This window comes from Heloderma suspectum, chromosome 7 (genome assembly GCF_057233095.1).
Source record: "Heloderma suspectum isolate Gila_16-S chromosome 7, 16-S_ref, whole genome shotgun sequence".
In the NCBI taxonomy this organism is placed as follows: Eukaryota; Metazoa; Chordata; class Lepidosauria; order Squamata; family Helodermatidae; genus Heloderma; species Heloderma suspectum.
In genome coordinates, this window is record NC_139464.1 from 87,892,805 (window position 1) to 87,919,590 (window position 26,786).

Here is a 26,786-nt window from a genome sequence, read left to right on the forward strand (position 1 = left end):
AGTTGGAAGTGCTATTGGTTAAAGGATCAGTAGATCCAGGAGTAGGTGCACATCCTGTTTGGGGTGACACTTTTAAGTATCGAGTTTTCACTCCCCTTTTAATTTGTACTCCCGTTAATTATCAGATTTACAACTTGGTGCTGCTTTGGGCAATGGCAGTAGCTCAGTGATATCTTCATGGAAAATGTCAGAATCAACTGGAAGCTTTAAGGAGTCAGGAAAAGAATCAGGTTTTTCCTAAATGGGCATTATGTAGTATATATTATGTTGCTTAATTTTGCTTATTAGATTTATTTACCTGTATTTATGTATTTATTTAGATTACTCACCTATTTAAATTTAAATTACTTTTATTTGGATTACTTACCTGTATTGCTTTAATGTTTAGGAGCATTAAATCAAACAAGCTGGTGGAAAAAATATGCAGCATGCAATGGTGCCAAACAATCACCTATTAATATTGATGAAGATCTAACTCAAGTAAATGTGGATCTTAAAGAACTGAAATTTCAAGGCTGGGAAAAAGAAACTTCAGAAGATACTTTAATCTACAATACAGGCAAAACAGGTACAAAATTCATATCTCATGTTTCAATACATTTAATGTTCATAAAAGTGCATTTGTTTTGCATGAGATGTGAATGCTTATGACTTCAAATCTCTTTCTTCATTATTCTTTCTTTTTTATCCTCTTGAAGCTAGGCTTTTTGCAGTTATGGGGAAGGCAGCTCGCAATACCAGTCAAGCATCAAGTCAAGAGGACTCAAAGGGAAATTAAATACATTAACAAAAATAGCCCCAGAAATCACATAATTACTGTAATCCAGTAATGCATACTTACTGAAAATAAAGATTTAAGTATTTTCTTCATAATAATTATAACTATTAATAATACCTACATTTGACATACTGCCCTGCTAATGTTTTCACAACTACACAGGTAGTGTTTTCAAAGAGCAATTACAGAATAAAGAGAATAAAGACATTCTCCATTATGTCTGAGAAATGGTTATAAAAGAACCCCTCACTTATATGTAGGGTTGGAATGGAAAAAAGGAAGCATCACTCTAATTATGATGCCATAAATAAATCTATGGAAAAGTGCTGGTAAGTGGAGATAAATACATCTCCAGATAAATGGAGATATGAATGGATGTTGGCATATATGCTACTGCAGTTTGGTTGGCCCTATGAATGTGTAGACTATCAGTCTTCTAGTCTGTGGTATTTCATATAGTCCTGGATAGAAAGAACTATATAATGTGACACAAAGAACTATACAATCTAAATGCTCAAGAGGGCTTTGAACAGTTTCTCAAACAGCAATTTCCCATGAAGAATTACCCGATAACACATCATTTTGGAAGCTGAAGAGAGTTTTCAAAGCAGTTTATGGTATGGCATCGAGGTCTCTTGATCAAAGAAGACATTTCATAAGTCCAAGCACTTGGCTGTACCAAAAAGTATCTCTTTGGATAGAAGTTCGATCCAATGAATTTCTTAAATTACTTTAATATTGCTGCTAAAAGTTAAATTTCTTTTCAAATTCTTTCTATCAAGTGCTCTTTTACCCTCACATTGGATTATCTCATGCATCTTGGGAAACTACATAACTACAAAATGATGGAATTTGGATTTTTTTTATTTATATCTTAGAATAAAATTTCATATTCATTATAAAGCTATTAATTATTATTCATTATAAAGTTTAAGATAGATTCTTCTTAGAGAGGTGAGTCTACTGTGTTGGCCATAACCAGTACAGCATAGAACTGTATTCAGGTTGATACAACTGGTGCTAATTCAGCACACAGAAGAAATCCCTATGTGGTGTGTGAACAATGAAAAGGGCTCCTTTTTTTGGTAGGGAGAGGTAGGATGGAGAAACCATTCCTCACCCCTTGAGCCTCATTGCAAGAGGCTCTGGAAATCTTTGCTTCACCTTCAAGCATTCAGCAGTATACCAGAATAATTTTGTAATTGTAGCCAGAAATTTTCATATTGTGCCTTCCCTATTTCCCAAAGATGCAGTAATAACACCAGTCCACAATAGAATTGATCTGCAATGTTTGTTGGTTTTGATCCAGACTGTGTTAGATTAACTCAGATCCCTCAGTGGGACATAGTCATGACTTAAGTCTTGTTGATATTTATGGGAACAAAGTTAGTTATGGACCCCACCCATAATTTTGAGGTATCATTTATACTTGAGAATTTTAAAGTGCTGTTTTTTCCCCACCCTAATGTTGATGTGTCTGAATTACAAGTTTGTTGTTTTTTCTTCTTAAGTATGATGACTAACAGCTCTCTTTTTTTCTCTTTAGTGGAAATCAAGCTCACAAATGAATACTTTGTAATTGGAGGAGGCTTAGAAACTGTATTTAAAGCAAGCACGATAACATTTCACTGGGGGAAATGCAATATATCTCATGATGGATCTGAACATAGTATAGATGGACAAAAATATCCTCTTGAGGTAATGCACATAGTGAAGTTTGGTACTATAAGTAAATAGAAACAACAGAATATTTGTGCACGTTCAGGTGTTTAGATGCAATTAAAATATGCAATAGCCATGGACTGTAATGACTGAAGTTGTTTGTAATATGAATTCTTAGGTGTGCAGGTTTACTTATTTTATCTTTGCAATCCTAAAAAAATGTTCATAATTCTTCATGGTTTTCCATGTTTTTAGAGTTCAGGATTAGCTCTTTTGGTGTGGTATAACCTCAAGAAATGTTGAAGCGGATTGTACACTCAGATGGAATAAAATTATCAGGGTTACATTAATCTCCTCAAACCTATCTCAGGGTGTGAGATCAACTGTGTACTTCCGAATCTAATTTTCACTATTTATCCTTCCCTGCCCTGTGTTTTCTACCAATCATATTCCCTTCTTCCACAACATTTTAAATGGTAGTTCTTCTAATGGTAAGCCATAGAGGAGACACATCAGTTCTCTCCAGGATAGTAAGACAAATTTGTTATCGGCATAGTTAATATAACAAGGCTTACTCAAATGCCATTTATACCATTAGTTGGACAATATAAATAGTCTTTGAATTATTTAGAAGTCAATTAAAAATTTGACTCATATTTGACTCATATTTGACTCAACTAAAGTACAAAATATCCATATTTTTAAAGTGCCAGGTTTCTTCACAATAAATATGGAAGCAGGTATTTACCATTCACTGTTTCCAAGTTTAATGAAGGAAAACAGTTTCCCTCTGATGACGTAACCGTGACATCATGCTGAACTTTGGAGACACTTGGAGCTACTCCAAAGCTTAGCATGTGTGTGACTTCTCCACCTCCAAACTGGGAAAGAACGTGAGAGCCCATTCCAGTCATGCTTGGCTCTGGAGGCATTCCAAGCACCTCTGAAATCCATCATAACTGGCACATGTGTGTGTGGGCTCCTGTAGGCAAACCCAGTCACTTTGACAGGCATTCATTGTGCACGTTCAGGTGTTTAGATGCAATTAAAATATGCAATAGCTATGGACTGTAATGACTGAAGTTGTTTGTAATATGAATTCTTAGGTGTGCAGGTTTACTTATTTTATCTTTGCAATCCTAAAAAAATGTTCATAATTCTTCATGGTTTTCCATGTTTTTAGAGTTTTAGAGTTAAGAGCACTTCAGGCATTTAATCCAAGAGCATTTAATCCAATGTTAGTCTTACATGGAGGAGACCTATTGAAATGAATGGGACTTAAATTAGACTAACATCACATACAACCCATTGCATGTGTTTTGCCATTGCAATTGGATCCATTTTATACGAAAGTTCAAACAAAGCATGTATTGATGCTTTCTCAGAACACAACCTAGATCACCTGGGACCTAGATGTAGCGCATGCTTACATGCCCTATCTCTGATCATCCCCTCTGTTGGCTAGAGGAAGCTCCATTGACTTCCAGTCCTATTTGCAGAGATTTAAAATACCACCTTCCTGAGTCTGGGGCATGTGCAATATGTTTCCAAGCATTGTTTAGACTATTTCAGACAGGACATAACAGTCCTTTGGGTTTTAGAAGTTCTTATCTGAAGTAAATGTATGTATCTGAACTAATGTAGGTATTTGGTAAATTCTTTTCAGACCGTCTTGTTGATATTTGGGAGGGAAAACCCACCTAAATTATTTTTTACGTTTACAGATGCAAATCTACTGTTATGATTCAAATCAGTTTGCGGATATAGATAAGGCAATTGAAGGAAATGGGAAATTAAGAGCTTTATCCATTTTATTTGAGGTAATCATTGTTTATATATATTGGGCCTTCTTAACTTTGAAATGTAATCATTTCCATCTTAAAGGTAAGATTTGTAGTACGTGTGCATGTATTATTGCTAATTAATTTGGCATGAGAAAAATAAGCCTTATCCACTGCAGTATTTTGGCATGGCGTGTGTGCGCATGCGTGTGTGTGTGTGCATGCGTGTGTGTGTGTGCGTGCGTGCGTGCATGCGCACATCTGCAAAATACGAATTAAAACGTACTACTTTATAATTTGGGAATAAACAAACTAATAAAACAATGAACTCTAAGAATAAACTATGCAATATTTCTTCAACAGGTTGGTCTGGAAGATAATACGGATTACAATTCAATTTTTGATGGAGTGGCCAGTGTTAGTCGCTTTGGTGAGTTTCTGGTGTAACATGAGAAACCATCTGCATAATTATCAATTTGAAAACATTACACCTTGTGATTATGGGCAGTATCCACCTGAGTTCCACCACCGGGAGCAACTACATGTGCAGTGGGAATTTAGTGCTTCATAAAGCAAGCCCCAGAAGCAAGAAGAAACGCTCGCTTTCAGTTTGGGACAGATCAGTGGAGTGCCAGTCTGTGAGATCTACTGACTTGCCCCATTCCAGAAATTAGCATTTCTGCTCATTCTGGCTTTCTTTATGAAGCACTAAATCCCTGTTGAGCTAGTGGTCATTCCCACTGGTGCACAGGCACAATAGGATACCACCCTATGTTAATTTATAAAGTCTGGATATACCTTTTTTTTTTTTTAAATGTCCTCCAAATCTTATAGCCTTTGGTTCATAAATATATCTGTAGAGAAAAATAGGAGATTGGGGGGCTAATTTACATGTCATTATTGCAAAGCCCCCTCTCTGCTTGAAAGAACTCTCTTATTCACTTCAACACAGGGAGAGGATCCGTCTGCATATACATTAGGTTCCATTGCATATCCATATATCTCTTTCCAGTATTGAGGTCATGGGTGCCTGTACACATAAAAACTCCCTTACAATTCCAGATGATAAAATCTGTCTCCAATTGTTTTGTCTGATCTACATTATATTTAAGATAGTTGATAAAATGCCTGTCAATTTTACTGGTTTTGGAATTTACACACAGATTCCTTTTCAGGGAAGTTTTAAAGAACAGTTATCTTCTAAATTTAGTGCAGCCTCACTAGAGTGTATTCCTATAAATTTTCAATCTCTAAAGTTGGAGAAATGATATGTTTAGTTCAAAATATAAATAATTTGTACTTTGTTAGAAAACAAAGATTCAAACATGTTATATTCTTTCCATTCCAAAACTGTTTATGGATTGAAAGCAAAAGTGACAAGAGTTGTATAAAATTGATTTTTTTCTTTTTTAAATTAATTTTTATTGTGACATTTCAACAAAACAAAACAAAAAGAGGAAAAAAATTGTGGCTTCATACATTTGAATTCATCAATTTCAATGCGTACATGTAAAGTGTGTGTGTGTATGAAAATACAGCTTTCTAAGTATGGATGTATGAATTGTGTAAAATCCATTCTGTCTGTGTTTCGCAGATTGCCAGGTGCCTTTCATTCCATCATCCACCCATCAACAGACTTCAGTTTTTTTTCTATTTTGAATTTGCATAAATTCGCATGTGCAAACATGCACAAATTCCCACAAAATGCACAAATCCCTCCAAAATGTGCATTTTCACACTTTAGCCCATGGGCGAAATGTGTATTTTCATCCAGGTGTTTTTTAATTGTTGCATATTTTTCTGCAATGAAATTTGCACAAAATTCCCAAAGGTTAGAAAAATGGTCCATGGCATCTGTCCAACAGGGGAAATGCCAGTCTGCTGTGGAATCCAAAGGTCAGATTCATAAAAATCTCAGCTCATTTGGTTCTGTTGTGGATTTCTGCGACATCCCTATTTCTAAGAATTATACATAAAGTTCAACAAAAGCAGACCAAATATCCATATAAATATCCATTCACAAGTGCATCTATATAGCACCTGTTCAAGTGTTGAAAGCGTTGTTAGGTCCTCAATTCTTTGCATTATAGGAGGTGAATGTTTATCCTTTCAATGTTGCAATATCAATCTTTTAGCTGGCAAAAGGGTGCGTAGATTCCATTTGCACTGACCATGTGTTAACTTCCAAGAAGCAGGTAGATAATTTAAAAGGATATTAAAGAGTGTTCCAATACAAGGTTTATCTGTATAATAACCTCCTCCCAAAAAGAGGCAACTATTGGGCATTGCCAAACTATATGGTTAAAAGAAGCATTAGCTGTGTTACACTTCTAGCAATTAGCCGACTTAAGACAAACCCTTATTAAAGAGATGTTGTGGAATCTAATACACATGAAACAAGCATTTTTGCTGAATAAGGCATATAAGACTGATTTCTTAGCACCATTGGTACATTACAGCCTAGACTGTGAAACTGGATGGTGTTCTTTTTTCCCTGGGGTGGGGGTGGGGGGCAGGGGCCGAACTGTAATTTTTTTTTTAATATATATAAATGAAGTTTATTTTTTCAGCCTTATGTTAGTAAGAGACTGGGCAAACTCTGGAGAGGACTGCCATTACTCTTTTGTGAAGTGAACATTATCTATCTGAATACACATTTTAGTTTATAAATGTGATAGCTCTCTGGAGGTGTTTAACATGATGACAAAACACAACTTAATGGAAGCATTTTTGCTCAGCTTTGCTGACAGTGTTCAGTGCCATCATGTACGAACAAAGAAGGAATTATTCTGAAGTAATCTTTTAAAAATAACTGGCTGTGTTTCCACATCATGAGAAGCCATGACACCTGGCTTATTAAGACCATGATGTGCACAAGCAGCACATTGTATTCACTACCACTTTGATCCTCCCATGGCATGAGCAGGTAAACAAACCAGGAAGCCACAATTAAACATAGCTTCCTATTACATCCACATCTGGGACTATGGTTAATTTATCTCAACCAAACCAAGATTGAAAGCCAGCTTTAAAGTCAGCTTAGAAATCCTGGTTTTTGGGGAGCAATTAACCATAGTCCCAGGTTTGGATGTAATGGAAGTGACTCTTAATTGTGTCTTCCTGGTTTTTTACCTGCTTACATGTGAACATTGTGGTTTAATAAGTCATTCATGGCTTGCTGTGATGTGCAAACACAGCCCCTGTGATTTTGTGGGAAAGAGCTGAGCATTTAATAACAAAATCTTAATAAATTTCACAAGTACAGCTGCTGTAAACACCACCAACACAAAGAGGTATAATTAGGAATATTTGGAAAACAAAGTGTATTAAGATAATCACTGTGGCAACGTGATTTATTTGGAGAGGGTGCCGCTTTGAATTGAAGCAGATGGCCAGATCACATTTTACCCTCTTAATGGGAGGATACCTGTAATAAATACCTTCTGTGCCTGCAGTTGTCTCCTGTTCCAACAACCAGCAAAGGCAGCCTAGCTGAAAAACACCCTTTAAGCCAGCCTTCCTCAACATGATGTGCTCCAGAAGTTTTGGACTACAACTCCCAGCACTTCTGACCATTGGCCATGCTGACTGGGTCTGGTGTAAGCTGGTCCAAAATACCTGGATGGCACCATGTTGGGGAAGGCTGCTTTAAACCCTTGCCTTGCCTTGCTATCCTATTATTATTATTATTATTATTATTATTATTATTATTATTATTATTATTTATTGCATTTATACCCCGCCTTTTTTCCCTTGCAAGGAACCCAAGGCGGCTTACATTATCCTCCTCCTCTCCATTTTATCCTCACATCCATTTTATCCTAACAGGGATAGAGCCCTTGCAGCTGCTGCACACTCCTCCTTGAAGCACCATCAGCACGCATTTTCTTGGCAGAGAGAGCAAGAATATTGCTTCACTTGTTCTTTCTGGCAGTAGCATTTATTGCCTGTAGTTGGGAGGAGGGAAAGTAGAGAATAGGAGTGATTTTCTTGGTATGGAGAAGCTATGTGCTGCTGTGAGTATGTATGTGTGGCAGCACTTCCTCCTTACCAGAAACAAGGAAAATGCAAGAGTTGGTAGGTGAATTCTCTAACCATACCTGCCTGTGTTGGCTATAAGAATTAGGGACCACTACAGATTCAGGGGTGCTCATGATGTTTCTGCCTCCATTATGTGAACTATTACTTAGTGATGAGAGTTATAAGGAACATTTTACCCAGCATGGCAATTTAAAGGAGCTATATGATTTTACAGTCATTGCCATAACCTCATAATTTCATTTTTACAAAATATGTAAATTCATTATAAGAAGAGCTCTGCTGGATCACAGCCTGCTCCTAGACTACTCAGAGCTTTAAAAGTCATCACCAGAACTTTGAATTATACCTGGAAATAAATAGGGGCCCAGTATAGCTGTTTTAACAAGGGAGTTGTACACAGCCCCTGTTAGTAATTAGGCTGCTGCATTCTGGACCAACTGTAGTTTACAAATACTCTTCAAAGGGAGCCCTATGTAAAGCACGTTGCAATAATCCAGATGTGATATAGCTAAGATGTGTGTCATCCTGGCCAGATCTGCATTCTCCAGGTAGTTGGAATACCAGCCTCAGCTGGGCAAAGACACTTGCGAGCGGAGATGGGTTAAAGAAGACGCAGACAACAAGCTTGGGTTGGGAGGGGGGCTGATTTTAAGGCAACTCAGTCTGCCCCTCCTTGCATGGTGGTGCCACTGGGGTGCACCAATCAGAGGCCCCTACGTCGTCTCACCCCACCTGCCCGCAATGGCCCCCCCTTTCAGCCAGACAAACTGGCGCTGGGGTTAGGGCATTCCTGGACACAATTAAGACCTGGGCATCCAAGGTCAAGGCTGATTCCAGAGGAACCCCCAAATGATGACCCTGCTTTTCAAGTGGAGAGCTACCCCATCGAACCCAAAGGGATTACAGCCCAAGAACACCTCTTTCTTGTCTGGATTCGGTTTTAATATTTTAGCCCACATCCAATGTATTGCCATCTCCAGCCAACGGTACATTAACAACCTCCCTGGAATGAAGTAAGCCCTGCTCATATGTTGGCCACCAAGATCTATCAGATTAGCAGGCATTAGAGATAAGAGATTTTTGGTGGTGGTTCCATATCTGTGACATTCCCACCCTAGGGAGATACATATGTCCCTTATTTTACTCGCTTTTAAACAAACCTTGAAGTCCTTTTTTCTCTTGTGCATGTAAACAGTACATCAAGTGGGGCTTATGTGTCATCTAGAGGTCAAAGGCAAGATCGTTGCCCCAAGTAAGTCTTGACTGTCTTTCCTGCCTTTGAAGCTCAGTTTTGCAATTGTGCCTCACTGAAGTGGTTGTGTATTTGCCTCCCTGCATTCTTCTTACTCAGGCTTGGGTTTTTTTCTATTTTCTCCCTAACTTTTGCACATCTGTGTGTTATTGTCTGTTCTATTTTCCCCCCTTCCCAATCTTTTTTTCTTTCAGGGAAAAAGTAAAAAAACAAGTAAACACTGCTGTTTCTCTGTTCTTGTCAGCTACCTTTGTCATCGACTCCAACCCCCACCCCTGTTTGGCCAGCCTTCTCCCCCTTGTGCCTTCGGTTCTGTTGCTTGCTATGGGGAAAGCAAAAGAAAGTCTGTTTCTGTCCACAAGTTTCCTCATAAGCCTCGCCTGGTAGTCTCCCTGGACTCTTCAAAAGCCGCCTCTGAGGCCTCTGTGAGCAACAGAAAGGCAATAATGGTGGCCATTGCTGACCCTCCTCCGATTTGCGCTGAAGCAGCCTGTCCGTCTACAGCTTATGAAAAAGCAAGCCTTCCCATCTCATCCGGAGCTCCCTTTCCTACGCCTTTTGGACAGTTTTCCTCAGCAGGGCTGAGAGCCAGATTGAGTGCCTGCAACGACACAGCCCTAGCTGGTATGGATGTTGGAAGTTTGGGAGAAGGAGGAGGAGGAGGAGGAAGAGGAAGAGGAGGACATGGAGGGGGAAGCCTGGCCTTATGCAGGAGCCCACCTTTTGCTATGTTGTCTCCCAGGCGGTTGGCCAGACGGAGCCTTAGGGCAGATGAAGATCTTTCTGATGATGGAGAGGCAGACTTGAGTGGGAATTTGGGCAGTCTGTTTTCGACACAATCTTCCCCAGAGGAGTTCTAGGGGTTCACAGACCACCCTGTGGGAACAGGGGCATCATTCTCCAGGCCCACTGTTTTTTCCCGCCAAAACCCTGTCAATCTCCTACAATTAGGCAGCAGTTTCTCTGGAAATTCTACCTTCTCTACTACAGCACTTGAAGGAAGCTTTATTACCTGACCTGGCTAAGGATGCCTTGGTTTATTCTTAGCCTTTAACCCTTTCTATGTATGCTACATCTAGAAATGCTGTGCAGCCCTCTGGCTCTCACTTAATGTCATAGCAGACTCCTTCAGCTCCAGCTCAAGACAGGGTTCATATATCTCCAGATCCTCATAATGTTCCTAGAGGGAAGTTAAAAAGAATATGTCCAACCCAAATCTGGACTCTCCTGACCCAGATGAGAATGATGTTGACTTAATTGCCTGGATGAAGAGGAGTGGAGTGGTGAGTCCGACCTCGAGGAGCCTGTTTCAGGACTCCCATTATCTTCCCCTGCTATGTAAATCTATGGCAGCCTTAGATTTAATTCCTTCAGAGGAAGCTCCTCAACCCTCTAGGATAGCAGCTCTGTCCTCATCCCAAGACCAAAGTGGTGAAGCTGCCTGCACTTATCCCAAAAGTGATTAGAGGTGAGTTGGATTCTTCTTTGCAGAACAAGAAATGCATTGCTATTGCTAACAAAAATTATGTTTTAGAGCAGCCTATTATGGATCAAATTAACGCCCTGCTTATTGATGTGCCTGTGGCAGCTCTGGTGAATTGTGCTCTTCACCCAAAAGATATGGATGCGCAGCTCAAGGACACGGTTGAGCACAAGTTGGATACTGGTTTGAAGAAGGCCCATGAAGCAGCATCTCTTGGCTATTTAGATGGCAGCTTCAGAATCAGTTTTTGCCAGACCTTCCCTCCTGTGGTTGAAAGATGTGTTGGATGGGGCACTTCATGACCCAGCCAGATTATATAAGACCCTTCTCAAGGTCTCTAGAGTGGTAGCTTTTATTGCTGGTGCCTCTTTGTATGTAGCTCAGTTCTCTGCCAGATCCCTAGCAGCTGCTGTGTTTGCCAGGAGACTCCTTTGGCTTTGCTTTTGGGAAACTGCTCTTCCTTCGAAGTCCAACCTAGTGTCAGAGCCTTTCATTGGGTGCAAGCTCTTCAGGAATGAAGCTTTAAAGGACATCCTAGTCAAATCAGAAGATAAGAAAAAGGCTATGCCCACAGCAAGAAAGAAGGAAGAAAGGAGTTTCTTTAGGAGATCTTTTCACCCTTACCAAACCATCCAACCATTCTTTTCTCCAAAACCTCTGGGCAAGAGAGAGATGTTTGGTCCACCTGTCCCACCTGGGCTCATATCTGAGGAGGAAATAAAGGCCAGATACCTTCTCCACTAGATATGGCTCATCCACCATGTCAAGGGGATACAGGCACCAATTCTGACACAAACCTTTCATTGGTGGGGTGGTTGTCTTGCCAGGTACACCGACAAATGGCTGGCCATCACCTCAAATTGTTGGGTCCTGGAGACTCTTCACTTGGGTCTGTGTCTGGAGCTGACATCTCAACCTCCCCACTATTTTTTTCCCATCAGCAGCCCCAGCAAATCCAGCCAAGTGGGAGATGGTGAAATTGGCCATCCAACTTCTACTGGCTATTCAACTTCTACTAGATATCCTGGCGGTGGAACTGTTGCCTCTAGAAGAGAAGGGATTAGGGCTCTATTCTCACTTCTTTACGGTCTCAAAGGAAGATGGGTCCATCAGAGCTGTCTTGAATCTCAATTTTCTCAGTCACTTCATCTGTTACTGCTGGTTCCGCATGGAGACTCTTGCGTCCATCAAAGAAACTCCTCATCTACAAGACTTCATGACTTCAGTGGACCTCAGAGAAGCCTATGTTCCAACAAAGATTGTTTGAAGTTGTTTTAGATATATGTTTCTTTTGTGTATATTGTCTGTTCATGTTTTTTTTATGTAAATGGTTTTTAATCTCTGTATATTGTATTTTTAATGTTTTTAATCTTTGTAAACCGCCCAGAGAGCTCCAGCTATTGGACGGTATAGAAATGTAATAAAAATAAATAATAATTCCTCAGCCATTGGTGCTACCTCCATTTTGCCTTCAATGGGTCCCATTCTATTTATTTATTTATTTATTTATTTATTGCATTTATATCCCGCCTTTTTTCCTCTTGCAAGGAACCCAAGGTGGCTTACATTCTCCTCCTCCTCCTCCTCCTCCTCCTCCTCCTCCTCCTCTCCATTTTATCCTCACAACAACAACCCTGTGAGGTAGGCTGGGCTGAGAGTCTGTGACTGGCCCAAAGTCACCCAGTGAGCTTCCATGGCGGAATGGGGACTAGAACCCGGATCTCCCGGCTCCCAGTCCAGCACTCTCACCACTACACCACACTGGCCCTCATTTTCCATACAGAGCCATGCCTTGTGGCCTAACTTCAAGTCCCAGGTTATTTACAAAGATCATGGTCACTTTGGCAGCACATCTTCACATGCAAGGGATCTCAATATAACCTTACCTTGAATATCTTCTCATCCATTCAGCCTCTCAGCATCAGGCAATGGACAACCTGCAAGTCATCCTGGCATGTCTCAAGGACTTCAGTTTTCTGGTCAACAGTCAAAAGAGTCATCTGTTCCCCTTTCACATACTACTCCCCTGGGGGCCTTAATAGACACACAAGTAGGTATCATGGCTGTCTATCCAGAGAGGTTCTCCAAAACTCAAGCTGCAGTCAAATTGATTTGCTTCAAGAAGTCAGCCAACCTCATGCTTCTAGCAAAGGTTTTGGGCCTCATGGTGCCAACATTCCAGGTAACTCCTTGGGCAAGACTTCATTCTCTTCCCTTACAATGGGGCCTGCTTCCTTTCCAAAATGACATAGCTTCTAGACATCACTTGAACATTCATCTGTCCAGGACTGTTTAAGCTTCCTTCTGCTGGTGGCTCCTCTCTGTCCTGTTCTGAAGAGAGGGCTTCCCCTCCAGGATCCCCCCAAAACAGTGATTACATCAGATGTCAGCCTTTCTGGTTGGGGAGCTCTGTGCAAGGGGACGATGGTTCAAGAAACCTGGTCCTCGGAGGAGTCATGGCTTCCTATCAGCCTCCTAGAAATCCAGGCTGTCAGGCTAGTGGTTGAACACTTCATGCAAGTACTTCCTCTCAGATCAGTCTTCATCCAGGTGGACATCATCACAGCCAAAGGCACGCATTGACCATCAGGGAGGAACTTCCTTGGCAGACTCCCTTCTTCTTTGGGTGGAACATCACTTAAAATCCCTCTCTGCAGAATACCTAAACTGGGGAGAGAATACTCAGGCTGACTGGCTAAGCAGGAAACAGCTAAACCAAGGAGAATGAATGCTTCACCCAGAAGTCTTCGAAGAAATAGTTTCCTGTTTCCGGAGAGTCCAGGTGGACCTCTTTGCATCAGAAGCCAATCACCAAGTCAGCAGGTTCATCTCCCGTTATGCATCTCCATGGCCCACTGGGCTTCTATACTCCTTTTTCTCTCCAGGGTTCTGAGGAGATGTAGGAAGAAAAGGCAAGACTCATTCTAGTGGCTCCCCTTTTTTGGGCATGGAGACACTGGTTTCCCAAACTGTTCGATCTGGCAGCAGCTCCTTCTTTGTCCTTCCCTCTACCCTGCATATTGATGTGCCTGTGGCAGCTCTGGTGAATTGTGCTCTTCACCCAAAAGATATGGATGCACAGCTCAAGGAAACGGTTGAGCACAAGTTGGATACTGGTTTGAAGAAGGTCCATGAAGCAGTATCTCTTGTCTATTTAGATGGCAGCTTCAGAATCAGTTTTTGCCAGACCTTCCCTCCTGTGGTTGAAAGATGTGTTGGATGGGGCACTTCATGACCCAGCCAGATTATATAAGACCCTTCTCAAGGTCTCTAGAGTGGTAGATAACAGATAACCCAAGCCCTGTGTGGCTTCAATTATAAGTCTGGAGATTGAACAGAAACATTTTGCCAAAGCAGACCTCTCCCCCACAGTAATCGAGATTATATTGGCCTCTAGGAGATCATCTACCTGCAGAATTTATCAGAGTATGTGGAAGATATGCACTTGGTGTACTAGGAAAAGGATTTGGGCTGAAAAAGCCAGAATCTCAGACCTTTTAGCATTTCTGCAAGATGGTTTGGCTATGGGTCTCAAGCCTAATATGCTCAAGCATCAGGCTTCCACACTATCAAATATTTTGTCAAATGACCCAGATAGGTCCATGAGCTCTCATCCTTTTCTTAAACAGTTCCTGTGCAGAGCTTTTCAATGACACGTCCAGTTCAACACCGTTTCCCTTCCTGGGATCTCCATAAAGTACTTTCAGCACTTCAGAAGCCACTGAAATCAGTATTTCTCTGACTGTTCTCTTTCAAGGTTTTATTCTTGGTGGCCATAACATCAACCAGAAGGATCTCTGAATGTAATGCCCTCTATGTGGATAAACACCTATGTGTCTTCCATGGAGATAGAGTGGTGCTCCATACTAACTTCTTTTTCCATTCTAAAGTTGTCTCTTTTTTGTTGTCAACAAGAGCAAATTCTTCCCACTTTTTGTCCTTCCCTGTGCACCCTCAGAAAAGAAATGGCATTCCTTGTTGTCAGAAAGGCCCTGAAGGTTTATATCAGCAGAACCAAAACTTTTTGACAGTCAGATTCCCTGTTTGTGTCATTCCATCCTGCTGCCTTGGGATGGAAGATTTCTAATACCACTCTGAGTAGATGGCTAAAGGCATGTATTTCCCTAGCCTATTCCTGCCTGAAGTTGTCTCTACCTACCAAATTTTTTGCCCATTCTACAAGAGCAGTTGCGACATCGGCAGCTTTTTTCCTCAATGTTCTGCTGCATTGATTTGTAGGGCAGCTACATGGGCAAACCCTAGCACCTTTGTTAAACATTACAATATTGACTTATATGCCTCTGCTGAGGCGGCCTTTGAAAGGAGTGTCTTGCAACACGTCCTTCCCAGTCATTAAGCAGCTTCTACTTTGTTGAATCCCATCCTACATGGTTCAAGCTTTGGTATGTCCCACCTGATGTACTGTTTACATGCACAAGGGAATAGACTGTTAATCACTTACCTGAAAAGGGGACTTTTTGTGTGCATGTAAAACAGTACATCAGGGCCACACTCTAGATTCAGATTCTGTTATGGCTGTTTCCGCTGGTGGGGATTAGTTTTCTTATTTTGTCACACTTGGTTTTTTTTCAAGCCCTGTCTGCACAGAGCGCAAGATGTCCTGTTTTTCTTGTTTGTGTTTTGCCGTTCTCACTGAACCTAGTACTTCCTGAGCTTGTCATTGGAAACTGAGCTTCAAAGATGGGAAAGACAGTTAATTGGAGCAACAATTTTGTCTTTGACTACTAGGTGGCACATAAGACTCACCTGATATACTGTTTTACATGCACAAAGAAATCCTTTTTACGGGTAAGTGACAATGGTCTTATTTCAAGCTGCTTTCAATTCATATGTGTAGTATTCTGTATGGTTTTTAACTGCTGAGGTAATGTTTTGGTGTTTTAATGCTTTTAGTTTGGATTGTGGTTTTACTTACATTTGATGAATTGTGTAGTATTTTATGTTTTTGATGTGAGCCAGCTTGGGTGGGTTTTGCCATAGAAGGCAGCGTACAAATTCTGTAATTTGGGCTCTACTTTTATTTTATGCAGTCTGGTTTTACAGATATCACCTTAAACTTAAAATGTATATTTCACAGGGAAAAAAATTGAACTGGAGCCTTTCGTCTTACTGAACCTCTTGCCAAATTCAACAGACAAATATTACACTTATAATGGATCTTTGTCAACTCCACCCTGCACAGAGACAGTTGAATGGATTGTATTCAAAGACACTGTTAACATTTCAGAAAACCAGGTGATTTATATAATATGTATTGTTCCTAATTACACAGAAAAACTTTGTACAATTATTTCATCATAACAGTGGCAAATAATATTTAAATATGTATATAAACTATATAGCTTTCTGGACTTTGGGCCATAGGGTGCATTTCAAATGAATACAATATTGGACAGTAAATTGTAACACCATAGAAAGGAAAGAGGGGCTCTATTGCCCTTACTCAAAAAGTAAGCATTCGTATTTATATTCTTATACACCATCACTTCAGTAGAAGCACAGTTTTCCAACACTGGCCACACACACAAAAGGTACTGATTTCTTGATGGCTATGATGTTTTCTGTGACTCTGAATACTATGTTTGTAGCCTATCCACAGCTAGCCTCCAGTAGAAGGCTCAAAAATTAAGCAGTCATGTTATATTCTTTAGTAAGCTTACTCAAAAAGTAAGCAGTCATGTTTTATGTAATGAGAGGTTGAGCGGGGTACCGCAGGGCTCAGTCCTGGGCCCAGTGCTCTTCCACATTTTTATTAATGACTTGGAGGAGGGGGTGCAGGGAATGCTGATCAAATTTGCAGATGACACAAAATTGGGCGGGATAGCTCATACTTTGAAAGACAGAAACAAAATTCAAAGTGATCTTGATAGACTGGAGCGCTGGGCTGAAAACAACAGAATGACATTTAATAGGGATAAATGCCATGTTCTGCACCTAGGAAAAAGAAACCAAATGCACAGTTACAAGATGGGGGATACGTGGCTCAACAACACTACAAGTCAGAAAGATCTTGGAATTGTTGTCGATCACAAGCTGAATATGAGCCAACAATGTGATGTGGCTGCAAAAAAGGCCAATTCTCTTTTGGGCTGCATTAATAGAAGCATAGCTTCCAAATCCCAGGAAGTACTAGTTCCCCTCTACTCAGCACTGGTTAGGCCTCATCTGGAGTACTGTGTCCAGTTCTGGGCACCACATTTTAAGAAGGATGCAGACAAACTGGAGAGGGTTCAGAGGAGGGCAATGAGGATGATCAGGGGACTGGAAACAAAGCCCTATGAAGAGAGACTGAAAGAACTGGTATGTTTAGCCTTGAGAAGAGAAGACTGAGGGGAAATACGATAGCACTCTTCAAGTACTTGAAAGGTTGTCACAGAGAGAAAGTCCAGGATCTCTTCTCGATCATCCCGGAGAGCAGGACACGGAATCATGGGCTCAAGTTACAGGAAGCCAGATTCCGGCTGAACATCAGGAAAAACTTCCTGACTGTTACAGCAATACGACAATGGAACCAATTCCCTAGGGAGGTAGTGGGCTCTCCCACTCTGGACAGCCATCTGTCAGGGAAGCTGGACTCAGTGGTTTTGTAGGCCCCTTCCAACCCTACTATTCTATGATTCTATATTCTTATGCACCATCACTTCAGTAGAAGCACAGTTTTCCAACACTGGCCACACACACAAAAGATACTGATTTCTTGATGGCTATGATGTTTTCTGTGACTCTGAATACTATGTTCGTAGCCTATCCACAGCCAGCCTTCAGTTGCACAATAATTTTCCATATAGTAGCATGAATGTTCTATGGGCTGGTTCAGACATGCCTATGTTGATCTAATAAACCAGGGTCTCTTAAGCTGAGAAGGAGCATCAGGCTCATATGCTTCCCTTTGCCCCTCCCACCCCTTGTCACCTTGTGTGCTAGCTTTGGTTCTTCTGTTGTGCGTTAAATCATAGTTTCCCATTACATCTGAATGAGGAAACTATAGTTTAATCTCAGCTTACTACCAAATTTTGTGTTTGTATCTTTTAAACAATTTTTTAAAGAGTAAAATGAGATAGAGTGGCAGTGGGGGAGGTAGGTCCTCCGGGATAATGCTGGGCAGGGACATTGTAAAGTGTTTCTAGAGCAATTGCTCCAGACTGGTGGCAATGTGAGATGGAAGAAAAGGCCAGCCTGGGGATTCTTCAATAGAAGAATAAAAAGGCTAAAGTGGCCATGTGTCTGCTAAACTAAAAGATGATGTAGGGAGAATCTAGCAGTGTGGAAACTCTGCCTTGTAAACATGTGAATTGTGATGTAGTAACATATGTGTGAAATTCACTAAAAATTTCAACTTCACCTTGAAAGTGTCTTTTATTAGTGGAATTTATTTCTAAATAAAACTCCCTGTATGATTGCATTTACTGCATTTTCCAGCTGTCAGTATTTTGTGACGTCCTTACCATGCAACAGTCTGGCTATGTGATGCTAATGGACTACCTGCAAAATAATTTTAGAGAGCAACAGCATAAATTTTCTGGCCAGGTGTTTTCCTCATATACTGGGCAGGAAGAAATTCATGAAGCAGGTATTTATTACTTAGTATTGCTGATTTGATTGAATTTACTGTCATTTTAACAACAACGTATTACTTCTAGAAGAAAGATACTGGTTCTGATTCATATGGCACATGCGCAGAATTGTCAGGAAATCAGTAATTGTGCCAATCAGCTGTTTGGCAGGGAAGGAAGAGTGAGTATAGGTTACTAAATCAAGTCCTGTCAAATCCTGAAAATCAGATTGCCTGTTTACTGACTAGGACTATGTACATGTAATCGTGGCCACTGCATCGGGAAAAGGAACTGCATACACAGCACCAGTTTGTGTGTGTAGTTATTCATCCAGCTAGGGATGTACACACAAATGGCTGCCCCTGGATGCGTATGCTTCCTAGCTCAGTCAGGCATCATGTTTTTACTTGCAATAAGAAAAAAAATCTAGTAACATTTAAAATAAATAATTAAAATGCAGTTCAATAATGAAATGTTCCAAGTTGAAAGTACAAAATAAACTTCATGAAAGAACAATGAATAATAAAAAAACTATAGAAGTTGCCGACTTTATTTGTTCTTTGAATGTACCTTACCTTGAGCAAGCACTTTATCCAAACCTTCGTACAATATTTCTTTGGTTGTACAGATAGGGTGGGAAAGTTAAATCAAAGCACGTTCATTCCCAATGTGTATTGAAACGCACGTAGCCAGGTGAAACTGCACAAATGGAATAGGATCTACATTCTTCCTTTAATCCATACATTCTGCAGCAGACTTCATCACTTCTTACTATTATATTCATTTTGCTTCTCAAATATACATATATTCAAACCATTATTAGGGGTACTATTTTTCAGCACCAGCAGTACTCTTGCCTGTTTTAGAATTAGAAACAGTTCTTAGATAAATGAGTCAGTCCAAAAGTCCTTGGACATTTAAGAATATCTCTCACTAATGGTTTGATTAATTTAAATATAAGCTAATGTTAGATAATTAGATAAACTATTAAGAATGAAATAAAGAAATATTATAAATAAATAAATTATAGTGGTACCTACACTAGCTAGGATAAGGATGAGATCTTATAAAACAGAAGAAAAAATTGTCCTATGTTCTTTAATTTCAGCACATTATAGCTCAACTCTGGATTTGTAGGTATTGAAAAAAAAATTATTTTTGTTTTGGACAAATTCTATTAACATTTTAATTTTAATCATTACTCCTTTCTCATCCCCACCACCAGTTCTCTTCCTTTTATACTGTAGATCCTGCTACTATTCTTTTTCCTGATGTTGTTGTAATTGGTGGTGCAGTGCCTTGTCAGGTTCTCACTACAGCTGTTTGGTTTCCTTCCTTAGTTTTGTCCCATGGCTAGTAAATATCAATTTGAGGTTGCTGTTATCCCCTGCACTGTTTCTGGCCTTTATCTACAGCAGCTGTTCAGACTATTCTCCTTTGCCAGGTAGCATCCATTAAGCTAAAAAATAAGAAGGTGACTTGAGCTGCATAAGAATTTTTGGGTAGCTGAGGACGCATATCCATCTGGTTTAAGTCTATATACATATGAATTGCCAGCACAGCACAGCACAGTATTACAGCAGCCTCCCAGCAGAGTTCCACATGGAGTTGAACATTGACATACATCAGGATCATTAGGCTGGTAGAAATGAGCTGCACTTCATGGGCACCCCTTCCCCATGCAGGAGTTGAAGTGTTTACCTCCACACAAGCCATTATTTTTCATGTCAGACAACAGCTTCAGACTATATGTGCTTCATTACTATGTGACTGACTTGTGCTTCTCATTCCCATCTTTCTTTATAATCTCCAAAGTTACATTCTTTCATATCCTTCTTTGGTGAGATTCATGTGCTCCCAGTGAAGGCGTAGCTTGCACCTCTCTCTACAGGGGGATATTCCTGAATTTTGCTTCAGACAGTTCAAAGAATCAAGCTGTAGTGAGAACCTGACAAGGCACTGCACCACCACTATGCATATAACAATATCCAGAGTTCCTAAGACAAAGCTCTCTTTTCCACCCATTGTGGGTATGTGCAGATATCTCTCTGATAGCAACAAGAAGAGAACCCATGTTTACACAAAACTTAGTGTGAACATTGAAGAGTTTGGATTGCTGGGATATAAATCACAATCCAAAGCGATTCAGGTTGCAATCCTAAGCACAGGTTGCAATCCTAAGCACACTTACTAGGAAGTAAGCTCCATTAAACACAGCGAGAATGTCTTCTGAGTAAACATGCCTAGGATTGCACTGATAATCAGTCCTAAGTTGATCCATATTTTAATATCTTTCCATTATGAAATCTTCGCTTATTTATTTATTTATTTAAAATGTGTGCCATAGACATTTTCCATATAAGAGAGAAGTAGATAAAATTTGCAGGGATAGCTGCCCCTTTTGAAGGGATCAAGCTTGCCAAGTTTCAGATAAATACATTCGGGGGGTTGTGCAAGAGCAGCCTTTACAGTTTGCGGGTTTCTTATCCTTTTTTGAAACCTATGTTTCCAAACATATTCTATTTTTTGTGTGAGTAATTGTTATGAAAATGACATACATCAGATAAGTGGCCCTAGTTAAGAAAAAGGCAAGATTTCAGAAACATAGGTGCAGTGTTTTTTGTGGAAGTGGAGTGTTCAGATTGGGGGGGGTAACTCTTACTTATCACCCTTCATGGTTTTTGTTTTGTTTTTTGGCCATTTGTATAAAAATGGCATATGTCATAAAGGAATCCTTAGCAGGGAACCTACAAAATTTCAGAAGGATAGGTGCAGACACTAGAGAGTTATGATGAAAGAAAAACAATTTAAGACTTTATTTCTTTATTATTATTTACAACATTTGTATATCACTCCACATCCAGACAGATTTCAGAGCGGTGAACAATACAGATAGGATAAAATAATAAAACACCATGTTAAAATAATTACTATTTTTTTAAAAAGAGACAGAGTTCTGATAAAACCACAGCTGGTCACTCAAGGAAGACTTCCTGAAATAACAATGTTTTCAGCAGGCGCTGGAAGCAACACAATATTGGCCCCTGCCTGACTTCCAAAGGCAGGGAATTCCATAGGAAGGGGGCCACTATGCTGAACGTTCTTCTCCTGGTGGACCCCAATCGGGCCATAGGTCCATGTGGAACCACCAGGAGCGAGCCCTCTGATTACCTCAGTGACCAGGCAGGTTGGTAAAGGAGAAGGTGCTTTCTCAGATATCCTGGTCCGAAGTTGTTTAGGGCTTTGTACATTAGTACTAGAATATTAAACCTGGCCTAGTAGTGAATAGGCAGCTAGTACAGTTCCCTCAGCAAAGTAGTTCCATGCTGAAAAGGGGAAGCTCCTGACAACAGCTGAGCTGCTGCAATCTGCACTAGCTCCAGCTTCTGGACCAGTCTTAAGGGCAGCCCCACATAGAGCACATTGCAGTAATCCAGTCTTGAGGTCATTAGCACCTGTACCACTGAAGCCAAGCTTTCCCTGTCCAGGAGAGGCTGTAGCTGGCAAACCAGCCGAAGGCACTCTGAGCTGCTCCAGCCACTTGGGCCTCCAGCAACAGTGATGGATCTAGGAGTACCCCCAGACTACAAACCTGATCTTTCAAGGGGAGTGCAACCCCATCCAAAATAGGCAATGAGCCTATCTCCTGAACTCTGGAATCACTCACCCACAGGGCTTCCATCTTGCCAGGATTCAGCTTCAATTTATTGGCCCTCATCTAGGCCATCACTGAGTCTAGGCACTGATTCAGGACTTGCACAGCCTCACCTGATTCAGATGTCACAGGAAGAGAGAATTGCATGTCATCAGCATGTTGTTGTTGTTCAGTCGTTCAGTCGTGTACGACTCTTCGTGACCCCATGGACCAGAGCATGCCAGGCCTTCCTGTCCTGCGCTCTCTACCGGACTGTGCTCAAGTTCATATTCATTGCATCGGTGATGCTATCTAGCCATCTCATCCTCTTTCGTTCCCTTCTCCTTTTGCCTTCAGTCTTTCCCAGCATCAGGGTCTTTTCCAGAGAGTTTTCTCTTCACATTAGGTGGCCAAAATATTTGAGCTTCAGCTTCAGTATCTGTCCTTCCAATGAGCACTCAGGGTTGATTTCCTTTAGGATTGACTGATTGGACCTCCTTGCAGTCCAGGGGACTCGTAAGAGTCTTCTCCAGCACCACAGTTTGAAAGCATCAATTCTTCGATGCTCAGCCTTCCTTATAGTCCAACTCTATGTCATCAGCATACTGATGGCATTTAGCTCCAAATCCCCTAATGACCACTCCCAGCAGCTTCATATAGATGTTAAACAACATTTGGGACAGGATGGTGCCCTGCGGAACCCCATGGCTCAATTGCCAAAGGGCTGAGGAATAGTCACCCAGTAATAGTTATTCTCTGAAATTGGCCCTGTGGGAACCACTGTAACATAGTGCCTCCAGTGCCCATCCCACAGAGTCAATCCTGGAGTCAATGGTATCAAAAGCCAATAAGAGGTCAAGCAGAATTAACAGGGTTGCACTCCCCCTGTCCCTCTTTGATAAAGCCACCAGATTTTCTACTCAGTTGGTACCAAAGTCACAGAAAGTACAATACGACTGGGGTAGTTGGTGGCTTATACATGTGGAGCATACCAGAGGCAGAAGGTCTTGAACATCCAGCATTTTGCAAGTAAGCACTCAATGCTACACCTTCCTAGGCTCCACAGACTCCACCAAACCTCTTTTAGCATTCCTGCTTCTGAGAGACAAAACTAGCAAAGAGCACTGAACACTGGGTCAGTCCTGCGATATATTACTTGAATATCCCTCCCCCAGAGCACTGGGATCAGACAGCCATGGTGAAAGCTTTCAGTGTGATTAGACGTTAGAGTCACAAAATGATACACGCACCCTCCACTCCCCGCCCTGTTGTTTTTGTTATGTGGAGAGCTTGAAAAGAAATGCTCAGTTTTTGGAGACACACAGTATCTGTATGCCTCTGAATCTTGAAACTTCAAGAGTGTTCAGATTTGGATTCAGCCCACTTTTGGAGGAGCCTTGCTTCAATTTGGACATCTCCCAAATCTGTCCAAATTAGCCCAATTTGCCTCAAAAATCAGGCAAATCCAAAGAACAACCATAATATTTGTCATATATATTATGAATCTTCACTAGTTTGTTCAGTTTCAACTTTCTGAATCCACAGTGAGATTTTGGGAGTCTGGGGGAAGTGCAGAACACATATGAAATGAACCGTGTTCTTTGGGTTCGGCTGAATCTCGGGCATCCTACATGGGGTTAGATCCATTTAATTCCCCACAACATCCCTGTAAGGTAATTGTTAGACTAAAAGAAACTGACTTGGCTAAGCAGGAATTTGAACCCAGAGCTCTCCAATATTTGTCCCATACTCTATCCATGCTAGCTCTTGTACTCCACTGAGCATTAATTTCTTGTTGTTCTCAATCCAATGGTTGGGATAGCATCAATTTCAGTGTTGTTTGATCATAATATTAAATGGATTATACAATAGATTTCCAAAATGGAAATGCATTAAGGGTGCAATCCTAAGAGATCTGCCTTGGGTACTCCTAAGCCTCTGAACTCAGGCAGAGAGCTTTGGCTATGGAGTAGTATAGAAATGTAATTAATTAATTAATTAAATATCCTATGCAGAGCGGGAGGCAAGTTGCGTTTTCACCCATCTAGTGGAGGCATCAGGGAGGGGGAGGGAAGGAGGCTGGGGCAGCCATAGGGTATGTTTCAGGCTGCTGCCCCGATCTCCTCCCTTCCCTGGCCCCAGAAACGCCCCTTTCTCCCATCTCCACACTCTGTTTTCTGAATGTGGAGAGGTAGCCAGCACTGTTCTCTCTGTGCCAGCTATGAGGGGGAGCAGGCAGGGAGTGTTTTTTCCTGGCTCCGAGGTTGGAGCCTTGTCTGCAACCTCAGAGCCAGGAAACTGAACAATCCTATGTGCCCCTCCCCCGCAATGCTGTCTTGTGAACATAGGATTGCTCTCCATCAGTGTGATCCTGTGCACATCTACTCAGAAGTAAGTCTTATAGAGTTCAGTGGGACTTACTCCCAGCTATGTGTGTATAGAATTGTAGGGTAAAACAGCAATATCTCTTTCCTCTGGTTTATCATGACTAAAAAGAGAACAGCTGAACACATTAAATGCTTCTTTATATTGAGAATGGTGTGCTCATTCCATCTGCTGCAGTTTCAACTATTAAACATTATTGACTCGATATAATACCATTGAACAAGTTTTATTTTCCCCACTGGATAATTCAGGGTATCAGAGTAATTGCTCAATTTAATAAACATATACATAACTACATCTAGTAAGTGGAAACTGACACTGTGATAGGCATGGTGTTTCATTTTGAAATAAATGAGTCACAAGTTATATAAGATTGTTTCATTAAATGTTTATTTGCTGTTATCATGATATAACAGGAGAGAAAGGTCTTTAAATTGTGTATTATATCATACAGGTTCATAATGCAATCCTATGCACATCTACTGAGAAGTAAATCCCACTGAGTTCAGTAGGACTTACTCCCAGGTAAGCATGTATAGGATAGCATAGCCTTGGAAACAATATTGAGCCTTCAGTGCCCCCTTGTGTTCAAGAGACAAATTCTCACATAATTAAAAACATCTACTTCTGCATGTGAAATCATTTTAACGAAAACTGATCATACTTGTTAAAATTCTTGACTAACTTAACACCAATTTATATTTCCATGTGGCTGCATTTTAGCCACTTCAATCTGATCATGTGGAGTCACCTCCATATGTGGAGTCACCTCCATATGGCAATCTACTCATTGCCTGTGGAAGATCATTGATTTTCACAATGCCATCACAGTCCTGTTCTTTTGCTTTGATTTGATATAATGAAATTCATGGTGAGCAATTGGGCCACTGCATGGCTCCTTGGACATGTGAACCATCCCATACCTTGTCTTGAGATGTCATTCAGGATCTTAAGGTGAAGACAAACATAACATACATACATTTATTTATTTGTTTATTTGTGTATTTTTAGTAAGGTGGGACCACTTTCCTTTCCATATTCAGTCTCGGGGGGGGGGGCAGGATTCTGCAGGTTCAAAACAGAAGCAGAGCTATGCACATCAGTGATTTGGTGCTCCCCTTTGTATGACATCTCCAAAACCTCTCCCTTTTGGGAGCAGTTTTGTAAACATGAACCAACAACACCCTCTTTTTAAATGTTAATTAGCAAGGCAACAAATGAACAGATAAACACATAAACATTCATACAATATACAGTTGAACAACATGAAGTTTAGGATGAGGGGCAAGATTGATATCTGAGCCAGGATTTAATTTAGTGGCATGCAGTCCGTCTTTTCAGTTGTGAAGCCGGGAGGAAGATGGGTTTATGCTATGACTGAGGTGTTCTCTTTTTATATTATATCTGTCTTATCCTTGATTTTCTTTAACCTATAATGACTATGATTTTTGTATTTTTTCAAAGTTTGCAGCTTAGAGCCAGAAAATGTTCAAGCTGATCCAAAGAACTATACCAGCCTTCTGGTTACTTGGGAAAGGCCAAGAGTTGTGTATGACACGATGATTGAGAGATTTGCTGTTTTTTACCAACAGTTAGAAGGAGAAGACCAGACAAAGCATGAATTTCTAACAGATGGGTATCAGGACTTGGTAACTGATCACTTTAAAGGTTTCCTACAAAAGCAGATATAGTAAATCATTTACAAATATTTATTCTGAGGCACTGAACTTTCTCAGACAACTTGAATATTTTTGCATGAATGAGACCCCTGCTATGCTGTTTGTGTTATATTGTTCTCTTTGAAATATTTGCTTGTTTTTAAAACACGTAGCATTGATATTAACAGTAGAAGTCATTGCAGTGGTATATAGCAAAGTATTTCCATGACCTAAAGATAACCACGTAATAAAAGTGGCAAAGGGATAGCAACAGTGGCAAGCACTGTATTCAAATGATAACTTTAATTACACATGGTGATATAATGGCACAATGCACTCCTCTTATGCCAAACTTTGGACCAAACTAGACATGACAGGGCCATCATTCAGGTGTCCACCCCACTCAGATATAAAGTGGGGTGGGGTCTTACTTTAACAATAAAAGGAACACATGGGAGAGGGGCATTGAACCCTCCCCCTCCTGTGTCTTAACTCTCTACCCTTCCTTGCTTCAGGCATTTTTCTCTCTTCCCAGCTA

General features: G+C 40.6%; 1 protein-coding gene across 1 annotated transcript in view; it reads left to right on the forward strand.

Annotated features, from left to right (window-relative positions):
• Positions 1–26,786, forward strand: part of PTPRZ1 (protein tyrosine phosphatase receptor type Z1) — a 187,639-nt gene that overhangs the window by 97,942 nt on the left and 62,911 nt on the right. Inside the window, exons 3-9 of the mRNA XM_084810855.1 lie at positions 389–568; positions 2,325–2,476; positions 4,165–4,260; positions 4,585–4,651; positions 16,096–16,253; positions 18,438–18,588; positions 26,055–26,239. Of these exons, the coding sequence (XP_084666981.1) occupies positions 389–568; positions 2,325–2,476; positions 4,165–4,260; positions 4,585–4,651; positions 16,096–16,253; positions 18,438–18,588; positions 26,055–26,239 (989 nt within the window). The remainder of the gene's footprint in view (positions 1–388; positions 569–2,324; positions 2,477–4,164; positions 4,261–4,584; positions 4,652–16,095; positions 16,254–18,437; positions 18,589–26,054; positions 26,240–26,786) is intronic.